Raw genomic sequence first — 15513 nt, 5'->3', positions numbered from 1 at the left:
AGTAGCCGCAGAAAGCCGCGGACTGGCCACAGCGCTGAGCGCTGTGCCCATCGGCAGGGGGAGATCCCGAGGGGGGGAGAGGGGCAGGGGGAAGGCCGGACCCACCAGGAGAGAGGGGGGGAAGCCGAACATCGACGATGGCAAGGGAGGGGGCAAAGATCGGGGATGGGGCTGCCGAGGGAGGGGGGGTAAAGATCGGGGATGGGGCTGCCGAGGAAGGGGGGGCAAAGATCAGGGATGGGGCTGCTGAGGAAGGGGGGGAGAAGATCGGGGATGGGGCTGCCGAGGAGGGCCAAAATACCAAACCACCTGCAAAGCTTAAAATTTTTACTGCCAGTAACTACACCTTATGAGAGCTTTTCCAATCTTTTAAAATGGGGCAGAGGGGGGAAATGCCCAAAGGCCAGGAAGCCGGCAAACCATCATTGGTTGTGGGAAAGAGGGTGGGACCAGAGGAATGGGAGTGGCCATTTGGGGAAACTCACAGGGCCAGACTGGGACCCCAGGAGGGTTGGATCTGGCTTCTAGGCCTGGGACCCAACACCCTTCATGTAAGGCTACAATCCTGTGTGAACTTTGAGCACGTAAATCCTTCTGAAATTACTTGAGGAAGCGTTGTAAGTGCTTGTAAGTGTTTGAAAATGTAAGTGTTTGAAAATATATCCATTTGCAGGGATAATTCCTTTTACCTCACACCTTTACTAAGCTTGGTGCTGGGGGAGATTAACTATGAGAGCAGCAAAGAACAAGTCTAGTGGAAGATAGATAGCAAAAATGCCAGCAATAAAGGGAGTTTTCCTTGGGTTAAAAAAGGGACTGGAAAGAAGACGGTGGAGATTTCTGTATTCTGTCTGGATTTCTGTATTCAAAGGGCTAAGATTTCACTATGTATCTATATGGGGTGAAGATGAATCAAATCATAGAATCATAGAATAGCAGAGTTGGAAGGGGCCTACAAGGCCATCGAGTCCAACCCCCTGCTCAATGCAGAAATCCACCCTAAAGCTTCCCTGACAGATGCTTGTCCAGCTGCCTCTTGAAGGCCTCTAGTGTGGGAGAGCCCACAAACTCCCTAGGTAACTGATCCATTGGAGGTTGTGGGCTCTCCCACACGAGAGGCCTTCAAGAGGCAGCTGGACAAGCATCTGTCAGGGATGCTTTAGGGTGGATTCCTGCATTGAGCAGGGGGTTGGACTCGATGGCCTTGTAGGCCCCTTCCAACTCTGCTATTCTATGATTCTGTGATTTGATTCATCTTCACCCCATATAGATACATAATGAAATCTTAGCCCTTTGAATACAGAAATCCAGACGGAAATACAACAATGTAAATTAACCTTTCTGAACTACAGATGGACAAATCTGTGAATTTCTATTTCTCTCAGTTTCTCATTTTCATATCAGTTTGAGAATCTTTTAAAAAAATGTACATCAAAATCCATACGTTTGGGTTTTGGGGTGTGTGCGCATTTCCCTCATTATGTACATTTTTGTGTGCACGTTCCCCTTAAAAGATGCATTTCATTTCTCATATTTTGACTGGAGAACTGCATCGCAAAATTCAGAAAAGTTCAAAGCAGAACGGCGTTTCGCCGTGTGTAATTGGTTTGTCAGGTAAACTTGCATTAAAATGCAAACCAAACAAATCACACACACCCTCAGTCCCTACTCTGATCACACTGAATAGGGTGAGCTAGAAATAGAAACAAACAAGTATTGAGAGAGTACTGGAGCAGCGTATTTTTCCCAGCGAGCTTCTTGGGGCTTCTGTAAGGTGACATGCTGTCCCGCCATATAAATCTCTTATGTCAACAGCACATGGCAGCTGCACAGAGCTGATTGGCAGGATGAACTATGCCACAGCCTGGCAAGCATTTTATCTAGCAGTCTGCAGGCCCCGTGTTCAAGGTCAAATGCATTCTCTGACCTGCCTTTGCAGACTCCCCCCCACTTTCTTTCATGGGAAGCCTTGGTAATCAAAAGTGTTGGCAGCCAAACGGTCTCTTTAGCGGCTTTCCATCAGGACCGTGCCACGTATAACTCATGCATGCAATCTAGTGAGTCGCAGGATTACTGCTATTTAACATTGATTAAATGCCAACAGTGTGCCAGGCATTTGAATCTTAAGCTACGTGGAAAAGTGAGGCGGAAGGGATAGCGTGCACAAAATTTGGAGCAATGTCTGGGGTCTTATTGAGATGCACAACTTCTCTCCTTAGCTAGAAAGAGACAAGAGCATTATTAGAGAGTTGAAGGTGGCATTGCATAGTCATTAGTGCCTCTGATACGCACAGTCATCCTGTTATGGCCACTGTTTCACTTTTTGACATGTTTCAAAGAGTTGCAAAGCCCATTTGACCAGAGATAACTGTGAGACAAGAGAAACTAGTCTATTGAACATTATCAACAGTGATGTCCTCTCATATTGGTTTTGGTTCTCCTAACAACGATAGCCTGTGTCCAGCTTTAGAAGCAGACAGGGGTGAGCTGAATCGCTTCTCTAGGATGTGGGTGTGACTTGCACGAGAATTTGATCCTCATTGGTCTCCTGGTTATTGCCTCAGACAACAGATGTGCACCATAAGGGCTGTTCTCTTGAGGCACATAAATTGGTGCTTGAATTTTCCGAAGCTCGATGATAATGTCCAGCTTGTGTTCAAAAAAATATCGACACCCTCCTGCTTGTCTGTTAAGGAACTCAGAGCAATGTTCATAGGACTTTTCTCCATTTTACCCTTACAACAACCCCGTGATGTAGGTTAGGCTGAGAGTGAGTGCCCAAAGTCACCCAGTGAGCTTCACCCAGTCACCCAGCAAGAATCTGAGCCCAGGTTTCCTCTCACCCAGTTACAGCATTATACACTGGGAAAAATGCACAATGGATTAAAAAAATTGTTTTAATGTAAAAATTGGGTTTTAAATTTTGATTCAGATGTTATTTTTTAATTTTTGTTTAGGAAATGTAAAAGCTAAATTTCTATTAAACAATAATTAGATTGATGTTAAATAATATGGATAGAAATGTGTTAGTCCTACAGTAAGTCTCTAAACTGACCTCTACCAGATGCATTGTGTTGAAGGAAAATTTTTCTATGTAAATAAAAAAGCCAATTTAAGCTTATCTCAGATACGGATATTTACACACTTTCTACCAACCATACGCATTTCATTTGCACCTCATGAAAATAAACTATCTGCCTAGTAACTATAACACCTTCCTTCTATCTAACAGGCATTTCACTTTAGTTGCTAATTTGTTTTTGTGAGGGTGGGGTTGGACTGAGGCAGAGTGAAACAGAAAGGCCCACTGCTAGAAAGAAGAAAAGATAAAACATTTCCAGAGCACAGGTTCCTATAGTCCTACTTTATCTCAAAAACTATGATGGGTGCTGACTGTAAGAAGGACCCTATATGGGAAACTTTTAAAGACATTTCCTCCATAGGTGAAAAAGGAAAAGAAAAAAGGAAGGGAAAGTATGCAAAATGTATACAATGTGACAAAAAGATGCAAGGCCTGGCTGATAAAATAAAACAAAAGTGTAAATGATATTATATTCAGTTGTAAATTAAGCATGGATTACTCACTTTACTAGTTGGATTTGCACCATTGTTTAGTAAACAATGGCATTTCTGGGGGGGGGAATGAAAACTTGGGCAAAAGAGGCTTGGAGAGGTGAAAAATTTGGAGGATTTTCTCCCTGGGGAGGGGGACAAGGTTTCTACATACCTTTTGAAATGTAGCCAGTTGTTGAGGGGTCTTCTTTTTATTTATTTTAAACACCCCCAGCATATTCAGAAACCTGATGTGGCTGCGAGTTGGCGGCTGAATCATTTAAACAACGCAGTGCCACTGTGCACCCACTACAGAGTTAACAGAAAGTACAGACACCCCCATGGTGTCAATGGGGTTTTAAGTTCATATGTAAGTTTCATAGAATCATAGAATAGTTGAGTTGGAAGGGTCCTATCAGGCCACTGAGTCCAACCCCCTGCTCAATGCAAGAATCCACCTTAAAGCATACCTGACAGATGGGGCGTTGCTAGACGTACCGGGTGTTCCGTCGTTGAGGAGCGGTGAAAGCGGCTTTTCCCGTTCAGCCGTGACGCCTCATGATCCACACCTGCCTTCGATTTATGGCGGAAGTTTGCGCCGGTTGTGCTGCTGCCGCCGCGAGCACGGTTGCGCAGCCACACCGGCCTGATTGCCGCGGTTTTTTTTTTCGCTCGCTGCACGGTTTGCGCACGTCCGAAAGACCGCAAACTTGCGCAGCCGTCAGCGATGCCGCCGCCGGCCCTGGCGGCGGCAGCGGCGGCAGTGCCAGTGCCAGCTGAAGTGCTGCTGGTGCTGTTGAGGGTCAACATTGATGCGCTCACTTCCTGATGGGGGTCGTGGCGGGTGTCATATGACCCGAGGTCAATCGTCTGCATGGCCACTGTGCCTACATCTCCCATCATGCCTCTGAGGTGTCGGCGGCGATGACCGCCTCTGTGCCCTGTGCCCCATCCCAAGGAGCCAACCCACATCTGGCAGAAACAGCTGCGCCAGCGGAAGCGCATTGTCCGGATGCAGCATATCAGGGCAGCAGAGGTGGCTGTGTGTGCGCGTCTGTGCGGGAAACGATAGCCAAGAGAGGGCAACTATGCTCCCTGACGAGGACCGTGACGATCTTTGCGCGGCCATAGCCATGCTGATCTTGCTTCTGTCGGAGTATCAGCGCCTCCGTGCACAGGTGGCTGCCAGGCGGCGGCAGTTGCGGGAATAACTGGGGAGGTGGCTACTCCGCCGCAGCAAGCTGCGGGCCGCCCTCTGCCGAACGAGGCTAGCCATGCTGGCCGCGTATGGCGACTACGTCCGCGAGACACGCCGCCGCTTCTGGGTCCGGCCGAGGAGCAAGGACTGGTGGGAGAACTTTGTCCTGAAGGAGTGGGACGATGAGCAATGGCTGAGCCATTTCCGCATGAGCAGGGGCACCTTTTTTGAAATCGTGGAGGAGTTGCGGCCGCATCTGGACAGGAGGTTGACTGTCATGCGTAGACCTATCCCAGTGGAGAAACGCCTAGCCATCACCCTATGGAGGCTGGCTACCCCTTGCGTCTACAGGACCACAGCAGAGCAGTTCGGGGTAGGCTGCTCTACGGCGGCACAAATAGTCCTGGAGGTGTGCTTTGCCATGGAAGTGACCCTCCTATCTCGTACAGTCAAGATTGGGAACGTGGCAGAGGTGAGTGGGGGATGGGGGATGGGGTGGGGGAATGCGCTGGGAACAGGCACTCACTTTTGCGGAGGTCCGCAACTTCGGAACAATGGCGCTGTCACTAATATGCCCTTTGTGTTTTCTGCCCCACAGATCATGCATGGTTTTGGGGAGCTGGGGTTCCCTCATTGTGTGGGCGCGGTGGATGGCAGCCATATTCCTCTCCAAGCTCCGATACACCAAGCCTCAGAATACATAAACAGGAAGGATGAGTACTCCATGATTCTGCAGGGGACCTGCGACCACAAGGGGCGGTTCATCAATGTGGAAATAGGATGGAGCGGCAAGAACCATGATGCCTATGTCTTTGCCAACTCAGGCCTCTGTGAGACGATGGATGCAGGTGTCTTCGTGCCTACCCATCCAACAATCAGATTGCACGGCCAGCAGATTCCACCCCTCATTATTGCGGATGGCGCGTACCCTTTGCGTGAGTGGTTGATGAAACCCTATGGTGGGGCACTCACTCCACAGCAAGCCCACTTCAACCGCTGTCTTAGGCGAGCACGCCTTGTGGTGGAGCAGGCGTTCGGCCGCCTCAAGGGGAGGTGGCGGAGCATAGGCGTGCGCCTGGAGCTGGCCGAAGAAAACATCCCTTCGGTCATCAGTGCTTGCGTCATCCTGCACAACATCTGCGAAACCAAGGGGCACGCCATGCTCGTGGAGGCGGCGGAGCACAATTCTGTTGAGCTGGCTACTCTGGGCGAGCCCTACGTCAATGACGCCAATCGCCACACCCGGGAAGGGCACAAGGTGCGGGATGCTGTCAGAGAGTTCCTGTGGGCTAACCGCCGCTGACAGCCTGCCTCATAAAATTGGACTGTGCTTCTTCCCCTGTGCAGTCCTTCCAGTCCTTTACCCCAGAGTAACAGCCGTATGCCCACTTGTGTGCAATCAACTCTAGGCTATGTACGCCCACATGTATGCAATAATATATATGCTATGTACGCCCACATGTATGCAATAATATATATGCTATGTACGCCCACATGCATGTTATTTACTGTTTACTCTGTACAGCACCATCTACAGTGATGGTGCTATATAAATTAGTAATAATAATAAACTCCAGTCAAACTGCGCAACGTGAAATCATCCTAAATGTAGCCCGAAGGGCAAACCGTGCTTATCACCATCGTCCGCTTATTTGCGGACGTCCGCAATCTCGGAAAACGTCAACAGGGGGAGCGTATGTCTCCGAAGGGCAAACCGTGCTTATTGGCATCGGCCGCTTCTTTGCGCATGTACGCAGTTCCGAAAAACGTCAACAGGGGGCGCGTACGTCAGGCCTACCCCGGTCAAGATGGAGCCTCGGAGGGTCGCCTACTGGCAGGAGCCCGAGATGGAGATGCTCCTTGAGCTCCTCCTGCAGTCTGGAAGGTCGGAGCGCCTCATGAGGAGCTCCAGCCTCCAGACTATTGATATTTTCAGGAGGGCTGCAAGGAGCCTCTCCATCGCGGGCTACTCCCGCACTGCTGAGCAGTGCCGGAGCAAGTTCAAAGGCCTAAAGGCGGCCTTCTTTGAGGCTCTGGAGTGCTACCGGGGTAGCCCTCCTAGGAGAGCCCAGCCCCCCTTCTACACCCTCCTGCACGAGTTGTGGGATCGGGCTGGGCGACCCTCGTGGGAGGAGCGCCGGCCAACAAGTAAGTACCCTTTGTATCACTGTGCCCCATCCCCCAACACTGCAGCCATGCTGAAGCTGCCCTGCACCACCTGCTATAATCATTGCCTGCCCCTCTGTGTGGTGGTTGCACTCAGCCTCATGCCAGTGCCTTAGCCAACTTGTCATTTCTCCATCCCAGCCCATGTATAATGCATGTTGGCAGCCAGGTGCAAAGCCCATCCCCCATCCTGGTTCCATGTAGGCAGTGGCCCCTAGAACTGCTTACCATGCCCATGTAATGTGGGTTCCAATGTGGCATCTCATTGCGCAATGAATGTCCTGGCCCACTAACTGATGCATACCTGCCTATTACCTTCACAGGGCTTCAACGTGCCCGCCTCCGGGCTGTGTGCCAGGAGGAGCCTGTTGCAGCTGAGGAGGAGCAGCACCCAGCTGAGGAGGAGCAGCACCCAGCAGAGGAGGGCAGTGGGGAGGGAGGCCCCCCTCCTGAGGCGGCCCCCCCAGAGCAACCTCCCTGCAGCCCACCCACCGCACCACCTGGTAAGTCCACAGCCCTACCACAAGCAGGGGTTGGTGCTGGTTCCACGCACCTTCTGTTTGGGGGCTTGGGGAAGAGGCTGCATTCATTGGAGAGGGAGTGGTGCACATCAGTCTAGTGGCATCCAAATGAACACGTATGTGGCCTCCTCCCTGCCAGGTTGTGCACCATTCCACCTGCCCACCCACTCCCTCACTACAGTTCTGGTTGTGCACTCCCCACTCCCATCCCTCACCTCCTCAACACCCCTTCTTTTCTGTGACAGGTGATGGAGCTGCTGTGGCTGTGACGCCAGACCTCGTGCGGTCGTTCAGCCGCTTAGAGGGGGCGGTGCGCAGAACAAGTAAGTAGTGACTCTAGTGTTTGGTGTGCTCATGGGGGGGTGCTGCAGCATACATCACTAATACCATCTTTCCTTTCGCAGTGCGCTCCTTGGAACGGAGGGTCACCCGCCTGGAGCGGGACGTCCGGGCCATCAAGACATCCTGCAGGCAGGATGCTCACGACCAGCAAGGCCCCTGACTGTGGCGTTTTTATTTTTTTATTACTGTTTTAGAAAGTAATGGTTTTCATAAAAATAAAGCTTTTCTTTGTTGTTGTTAAAAAATAGTACAAATTTTCTAATGTTTATAAAAAAAAATAAATCTAATATATTTTGCTTAAAGGTGTGTGTGCGCTTCTATGCAGTGCTTGGCCAGGGTCCCTGGCAGGAGTAGGAGGAATGGTGAGCCACCCCACCCCACCCCACTCCACCCCACACTCAATACTACCTTCCCCCCTTCATGGGGAGTAGGGCTGGCGCTCCTTGGGATTACGCTTCGGCCACTCCCTGCGCTGCTGCTTGGCAGGTGGGCTGTGTGGTTCCCCACGCACTGCAGGGGGAGGTGCTGCAGGCTCCAGGTGCCTGCTCCTGGCCTTTCCATTCCCCCCCACCGCTGCTGGGGCTGCCTTGGCCCTGGTCTCAGGCCCCACAGCCGGTGGGGCTGCCTTACCCTTGCCGTGAGTCCCCCCAGCCGGTGGGGCTGCCTTGGCCCTGGTCTCAGGCCCCACAGCCGGTGGGGCTGCCTTGGCCCTGGTCTCAGGCCCCACAGCCGGTGGGGCTGCCTTGGCCCTGGTCTGAGCCCCCCCAGCCGGTGGGGCTGCCTTGGCCCTGGTCTCAGGCCCCCCAGCTGGTGGGGCTGCCTTACCCTTGCCGTGAGGCCCCCCAGCCGGTGGGGCTGCCTTGGCCCTGGTCTCAGGCCCCACAGCCGGTGGGGCTGCCTTGGCCCTGGTCTGAGCCCCCCCAGCCGGTGGGGCTGCCTTGGCCCTGGTCTCAGGCCCCACAGCCGGTGGGGCTGCCTTGCCTTTTGCCCTGCCTTTCCCCCCCTGGGATGGGGCACAAAGAGGTTGCTCCTGGGGTGGGGATGGGGTGTCCTCCCTCTGGGGTGGGGATGGGGTGTCCTCCCTCTGGGGTGGGGATGGGGTGTCCTCCCTCTGGGGTGGGGATGGGGTGTCCTCCCTCTGGGGTGGGGATGGGGTATCCTCCCTCTGGGGTGGGGATGGGGTCTCCTCCCTCTGGGGTGGGGGTTCGGGAGCCTCCTCCCAGAGTGGGCCAGGGAGTAAGTGTTCCGCTGGGTCCCTGCCTCTCACTCCACCAGTTTGTGGGCCAGTAAGAGGCAGTGCCCTCACAGGGCGATCCCTATGCCTAGGGGGGCCAGTCCTCAGACCACGCATGCCACCGACCAGCTCCTCCAGACAGGTGGCTACCCTATCCACACAGCGCACCATTGCTGCCGCATTTTCAGCATCTACTTGGAGTTGCTGCCTTGCGATGTCCAGATATTCGCTGAAGTTGTCAGAGTCACGCTCAAGGATTTGGAGGATGCGGGCGTTGTCTGCTGCTGCCTGGCGCATGATCTCCAGAGCAGCATCTCCTCCTCTCCTCTGGGAGCGACGGTTGCGAATCTCTGCAAGGCGAGAGGCAGGTGACAGGGTGGCCCTGGGGTTTGCCACCCCTGGATCTGTGTGGAGAAGGTTGGCTATTCAGACACATGCGGCAGCACTGAACAGGGGAGGTGAGGATCAGGTGGAGTGTGCAGTGCCATACAGATACACCACCACCTTAGGCAAGCACACTGCTGCACATCTAGCCGCCCAATTGCACAAGAGGGCACAGCAGGTGAAGTGCCCCTTCCTGCCTGGCAGCGAAAGGGTGTGGTTGTGCGCCTAGAACTGCCCTTAGCAACTAAGCAGCTGGCAGTGGTGCTGGTGGGTGGCTAACTCACAACATTGCATTCCAGCCCCAGACTTCTGCTGTTCTGTTATCTGTGAGAGCCGTTCCCATGGCTGAGGAATGCTGACTCCCACTCCCACTCCCACAGCATCGACCTTGGTGCATCTGGGGAATTGCAGGCTCCTTCCCAAGATCTTCCCCCACTGCTCCCCTCCTGTTGGTGTGATGGACTGAAGGCAGTTCAATCACACCCACCCACCACACTAACTGCACCTTCCCCCATTCAGGGCATTCAGCACAGGGCACCTGCCAGGGTGCCGTGTAGATCCTTGCCTACCTACATCTGGCCACACACCTGTGTGTTAGTGCTGCCATGTCCCCAGCATGTCTGAGTGGTTGCAGGAGCACACATGCACACCTGAGGAGTGCAGAGTACTCACCAGGAGCACGTCCTCTATCTGGGCTGTCCCTGGAGCCACCTTCAGTGGGTTGTGGGGGGCCTGTCAAGGCAAAGTCAGGCCTATGTCACACTCATACCTCACCATTTGCCAGTCCACCCTCTACCAAGGATCAATGCCCATGGTTGTGGGGATGCTGTATGGTGGGCACATACTCACAGTTCCGTCCAGTCTGGCTGCTGGTGCCTTCACCTGCTTCGCTGTCAGAGTCTGCAGCTACATTACTGGATTCTTCATCATCTGGTGGCATGTAGGAGAAAGCATTGGAGGTAGGGGGAAGGGCAGCTTCCCCTCCCCAGAGATGCAGGGGCCTCAAATGCAGCCCTTCCAGGCCCCCCTCCTCCAGGCATTTTGCGTGGAGAAGAGAGGATTCCCACTGGCATGGGATGCTGTGCTGGTGCCCCCACCTCCCGCCCCCTACCAGCAAGCCTTTGGGGTGGCTCTGCAGTCCCATTGCCGAAGTTGGTGGGGAGGTGTAGGGGTGGGCTTGGGGAGGCAGACGGGCACACTCACCAGCTGATGTGTCTTCGTCCACATCCCTGCTGAGTGAGGTGGTTTCGCTGGCGTCCTCACACATGTCCTGGGAGCCCACAGGAAGAGAGGGTGGTGGCTGAGTGGCTCGGGAAGTTACACGTGTGGACTGTGTCCGAGTAATTGTCAGACTGCCTGCCACGCGTTTGGGGCGCGTCGTGGTATCCCCACGGAGAATGGAATGTAATTTCTCATAGTAGGGGCACGTGGTGGCATTGTTGCCTGACCTCTCATTATGGTTCCTTACACGCCGGTACTCTGACCGCAAGCTCTTGGTTTTAGTGCGACACTCTTTGGCGGTTCGGTTATGGCCTCTCCTGGCCATCTCCCGTGCCACTTCTTCAAACACATTAAAGTTGCGGTGGCTAGCCCTCAGCTGCTGCTGAATCCTTTCTTCTCCCCAAATGTCCAGCACATCTAGGATCTCATGGTGTCTCCATGTCACGCCCCGCCCTTTTGGCCCCATGCCTGATACCTATTCAGGGGCTAAGCAGAGAGAACGGGGCTCGTTACTTTCCGCATCGGAAGGGCAGGGGAGTGCAGTGAACCATTTTAAAGGGGCTTCCCTCACCTGCTGCCGGGTGGCCGCTGGAAGATGACCGCCCACCCTCGCTTGCTGCCCTCTGGCAGCCGGTTCCCTCCAGCTGGCTGCCCACCCACACCCACAGTAGCTCACCAGCCACTTTTCCGGTCCTCCGGTCCTGCGCGAAATGTAGTTATGGGAATAAAATAGCCGCTCCGCCGCGCTGCCCCAGCTGGCGGACTGCGCGCAAATGGTGGAGGCGGCTTGACCGAAGCCGCTGGCCACTCCCCTAAGCACGCCTTTTCCTGACCCTACATCTGCATGGGCACTCTGCATGGCCACTCTGTGCCTACATCTCCCATCATGCCTCTGAGGTGTCGGCGGCGATGACCGCCTCTGTGCCCTCTGCCCCATCCCAAGGAGCCAACCCACATCTGGCCGTAGCCATGGCAGCAGCCCACAAACAGCTCTGCCCTCTGCCAGCCTGGTACCCACACTAACAGGCAGCGTACAGCACCGCCATTATGCGGCCACGGTAGCTGCCCACCGCAAGGAGTCACCAGCCACTTTTCCGGTCCTCCGTTCCTGCGCAAACTGTCACTGGGGAAATAAAAAAAAAAAGCCGCTCCGCCGCGCTGCCCCAGCTGCCGGACTGCGCGCAAATGGCGGAGGCGGCTTGACCGAAGCCGCTGACCACTCCCCCTTAGCACGCCTTTTCCTGACCAGTGCCGACCGCAGTGACCTCACATCCTCCCACACGTACTCCAAATTACCGCGGGACAGCAGGAAAAGGCGCACTACAACTCACTTTTTTAAAGTCGGGAGAAAGAGGCTTCACCGCAGGATAACGGCGGATCCTCGTGAACGTCATCTGGAAGCCTCGACGTGGCTGCGGAAGGTAACGCGCGCTAGAGCCTCGTCTAGTAACGCCCATGGTTGTCCAGCTGCATACTGAAGGCTTCTAGTGTGGGAGTGCCCACGGCCTCCCTAGATAAGTGGTTTCATTGTTGTACTGCTCTAACAGTCAGAAAGTCTTTCCTGATGTCCAGCCGGAATCTGGCTTCCTGTAACTTGACCCCATTGTTCCTTGTCCTGTACTCTGGGATGATCAAGAACAACCTTTCAAGTATTTGAAGAGTGCTAGCATGTCAGTCTTCTCTTCTCCAGGCTAAACATGCCCAGTTCTTTCAGTCCCTCCTCATAGACCTTTGTTTCCAGACCTCTGATCATCCTCGTTGCCCTCCTCTGAACCCCCTCCAGCTTGTCTGAATGCTTCTTGAAGTATGGCGCCCACTTTGTACTTGTAGAGTTCATTGTGTGCATGGAGTAATGGCCCCGACTCCCTGAGCCACTATTTTGCCCCAGATCGTTTTTTAGAACTTTGGGTTTCTAGTAAAAAGCAAAGGAAGCTGCATGAGCTTAAAGTCTGCTCATACTTGTACTACCACACAGTGACTCTTCTGATAGATAATCATGCCTCTGTATTCTTAGAAATGCCACACCCACTGTTTTCCACTTGGGGAGAGGCCATGCTGAAGTGAGAAGAGCACGAATCCTCTTTTTATAATAAAGATGGCAATCCATGACCTATAATGCATATCTTCGAGACAGTTTGCAGAAAGAGAACAGCACCATATCATTAGAATTAAATAGCTACAAATTCTAGGCACTATCATTTGAATTTAAAATAGCTATTCCTGTATTGCATGCCACATTAAACATATTCACAAGTTTGAAAAAGGTGTTACAGGGTGTTCTTTTTAAATGATCTTAATGCCACTTCGGAAAGCAGCTTGAAAGAGCGACAAGTTCAGCTACAAAAGAGAGATGATGTAGCTGAAGACAGAAGGAAATATTTGATTTATTTATCTTATTTATTGAGCTTGATATTTCTTTGCCACTTTTCTGGCCTGAAGGTCTCCAAAGTGGGTCCCAAAGCCATTTTAAAGTTTATAAAATAGCCATTAAAATATAGAGCAAAATAAAAGAGAAGTATTAATAAAAAAATAAAGAAACGTAATAACAAGAACCAGCTTTTACTATCTAATCTGAGGGAGGGAGGGAGAACCAACAATTAAAAACCCACCAAAAATAGTGAGGGAAGAGGCCATGAAGGAGGAATTCAAGTACATAGGAACCACCACTGAGAAGCCACTTATCCTGTGTACCCAACAGCCTAATCTCAGATATTTTGGGGATATGTGGCATAGGAATGGATACACTGCTTGTGCCTGCAGAATGGAATAGGGCAGTGAGGGAGGGGGAGGGGAAAAGCTATGTATAGATTGATGTGGGGTTTAGCATGGCCACAATTTTTGAAGTTCCGTCTCCAGTCCACTCAAATGTTCCGCCCCTCCCAAATATCCACATACAGTTGATTAGCTACTTGGGTGGGTCCTGGGATACAGAAAGGCCAAGCAATGGCAGACACCTTAGCCCACTGTTGGCCATACATATCTTCTCTCTCCATCTTCTCTCATGAGACATGCACTATGACAGGGCCCTGGTAAGCAGGGACCGAGGACATATAGCTTGTGTATTGTTACCAGCAGTAGCCAGCACACATTTGCATGATGGGGTTGGCTTCAGAGTATTGGCAATAGACCTTGTTCATGGTTCTCATTCCAAAGAACCTGAGGTGGCTTCTGAGGAAGAAGGCAATGCTATCAGAATGTCACTTTATACAACATCCCAATGATGAAACATGTAGCAGGACTGGTATATGGCTACTCCTGTCCTACAGTCAAGGTTGTACTAGATCAATAAATCCAAAACTGTGTGCCATGATAGAATGGCTAATGTGCTTCATGAGATGTATGAATGAAATAATGACTTCTGTGAGTCCAAAGCAGCCATAAACAAAGGAGGTTGTCTGTTACAACTCTGCATAATTCGCTGCTCAGGCCTTGTCTCTTTCCATTCATCCTTTGCTGGGGAGTGGGTTATTCTGGTGTCGCTCTACTTTGGGATTAATTAATTCGGTTTTCCCCAGTGCAATGGAACAACAAAGGAGACTGCCTGTTGTGCCTCTGTGTGAGTCACTGCTCTGGTCTTTCCACCATCCAGTCAGGACAGAAGCACATCCAAAACAGTGATGTGTCATGAAAAAAACATAGAGGGGGATTGTTATCCTTCTACTCTATAAAACAGGAAATGGCAACCTCCAGCCTACGAGCCTAATTCAGCCCACACTGGTGGCCAATCTCATCCGTGAAGTGTTGAGCACCTTCCGCATGCCACCCTCCCCAAGCCTCGCCCTCTGGGGGTGAGTGGCACAAGGTTCTCCTGCATCACTTTCAGCACTACTTGCACCTCAATTGAGACACAAGCTCCTGGTTGACAGCTGGTTGGCCACTGTGTGAAGAGAGTACAGGACTAGATGGACTCTTGGACTGATCCGGCATGGCTCTTCTTATGTTCTTAAGTGGTGTCGGAAGGAGCCCCACTCTGCTGGTGTTGCAGGAGTTGGCTTCTGCAAGCGTAGGCCAAGTCCCTTTCTCCATGAAGAGAGAGGACAGAACTCCATGCCTCACTCTGCACCAAGGTGTGTGTGTGTATGTGTGTTAAAGTTGGCAGGGTTAGGCCCAACCCCATCTTGACTTTTGGAAGAGGGTTGTTTGAGGCAAAAGAGGGGTGGGAGTGCCTCCCATGTTCCACATCTTGGGGGTGGTTCCACATTTTGGGGCCCATTCTTCAATGCTCCCAAACTGATGGCTGACATATTTGCCCCAGAATGCCTAAAACAATGGTTCATTGCAATGTGAGGAACATTATGGAGAGGGGGAAAATGGTTGTTTCACAGTGGTGGCTGACATTAAAATGACAGCAAGCAACAGGGGCAACCAATTTTCTCTCAGAATGCCCCTTGGAATGATGTCATGTCATAACCTGGCACTGTTCTGGGGAAATAAATATGGCAGCTGCTAGCCCAGTAAGAGAATTCATGTGTTTTAGGCCCACTCCAACCCTTAAAATTGTCCCTGCCCCTGAAAATAGCAGAAATACCTACCACCTTTGTGGCCTGGAAGTAGGAGGTCCACTTTCACTTACCAGTAAGCAAAACCATAGAAATCCATAAAAACCATAAACAAGTACTAACAGATAGGGGAGTGCTCTCCACCCCAGAAAGATCCGGTAACTGTGAACATCCACGGAGCATTCTATCTTCCAGAGTGGAGAATGGCCGCTTCCAAACCCATCAAATAATTTCGGAGTGGAGGTGTGCCCAATCGGGGCATCTAGCTTTTCAGGTGTCAATGGTGTGTGTGTGTGTGTGTGTGTGTGTGTGTGTGTGTGTGTGTATCAATTGAATATCTCCATATTTGGAAGATGCTGAGTGGGGTGAGGGGTAGCTTTGATATTGACATCTGTG

General features: G+C 52.0%; 2 protein-coding genes across 3 annotated transcripts in view; one reads left to right on the top strand and one right to left on the bottom strand.

The window, feature by feature from the left end:
* Positions 1-15513, bottom strand: part of GALNT14 (polypeptide N-acetylgalactosaminyltransferase 14) — a 322644-nt gene that overhangs the window by 129565 nt on the left and 177566 nt on the right. The gene's annotated exons all lie outside the window — the stretch shown is intronic.
* LOC134397469 (uncharacterized) lies at positions 4262-6340 on the top strand. The gene is made up of 2 exons (XM_063124155.1): positions 4262-5222; positions 5349-6340. The coding sequence occupies exons 1-2, from the start codon at positions 4827-4829 to the stop codon at positions 6051-6053; spliced, it is 1101 nt and encodes a 366-aa protein (XP_062980225.1). The 5' UTR covers positions 4262-4826; the 3' UTR covers positions 6054-6340.

This window comes from Elgaria multicarinata, chromosome 4 (genome assembly GCF_023053635.1).
Source record: "Elgaria multicarinata webbii isolate HBS135686 ecotype San Diego chromosome 4, rElgMul1.1.pri, whole genome shotgun sequence".
In the NCBI taxonomy this organism is placed as follows: Eukaryota; Metazoa; Chordata; class Lepidosauria; order Squamata; family Anguidae; genus Elgaria; species Elgaria multicarinata.
Note: the sequence above shows the minus strand (reverse complement) of the source record. Positions and strands in the feature narration are given on the sequence as shown.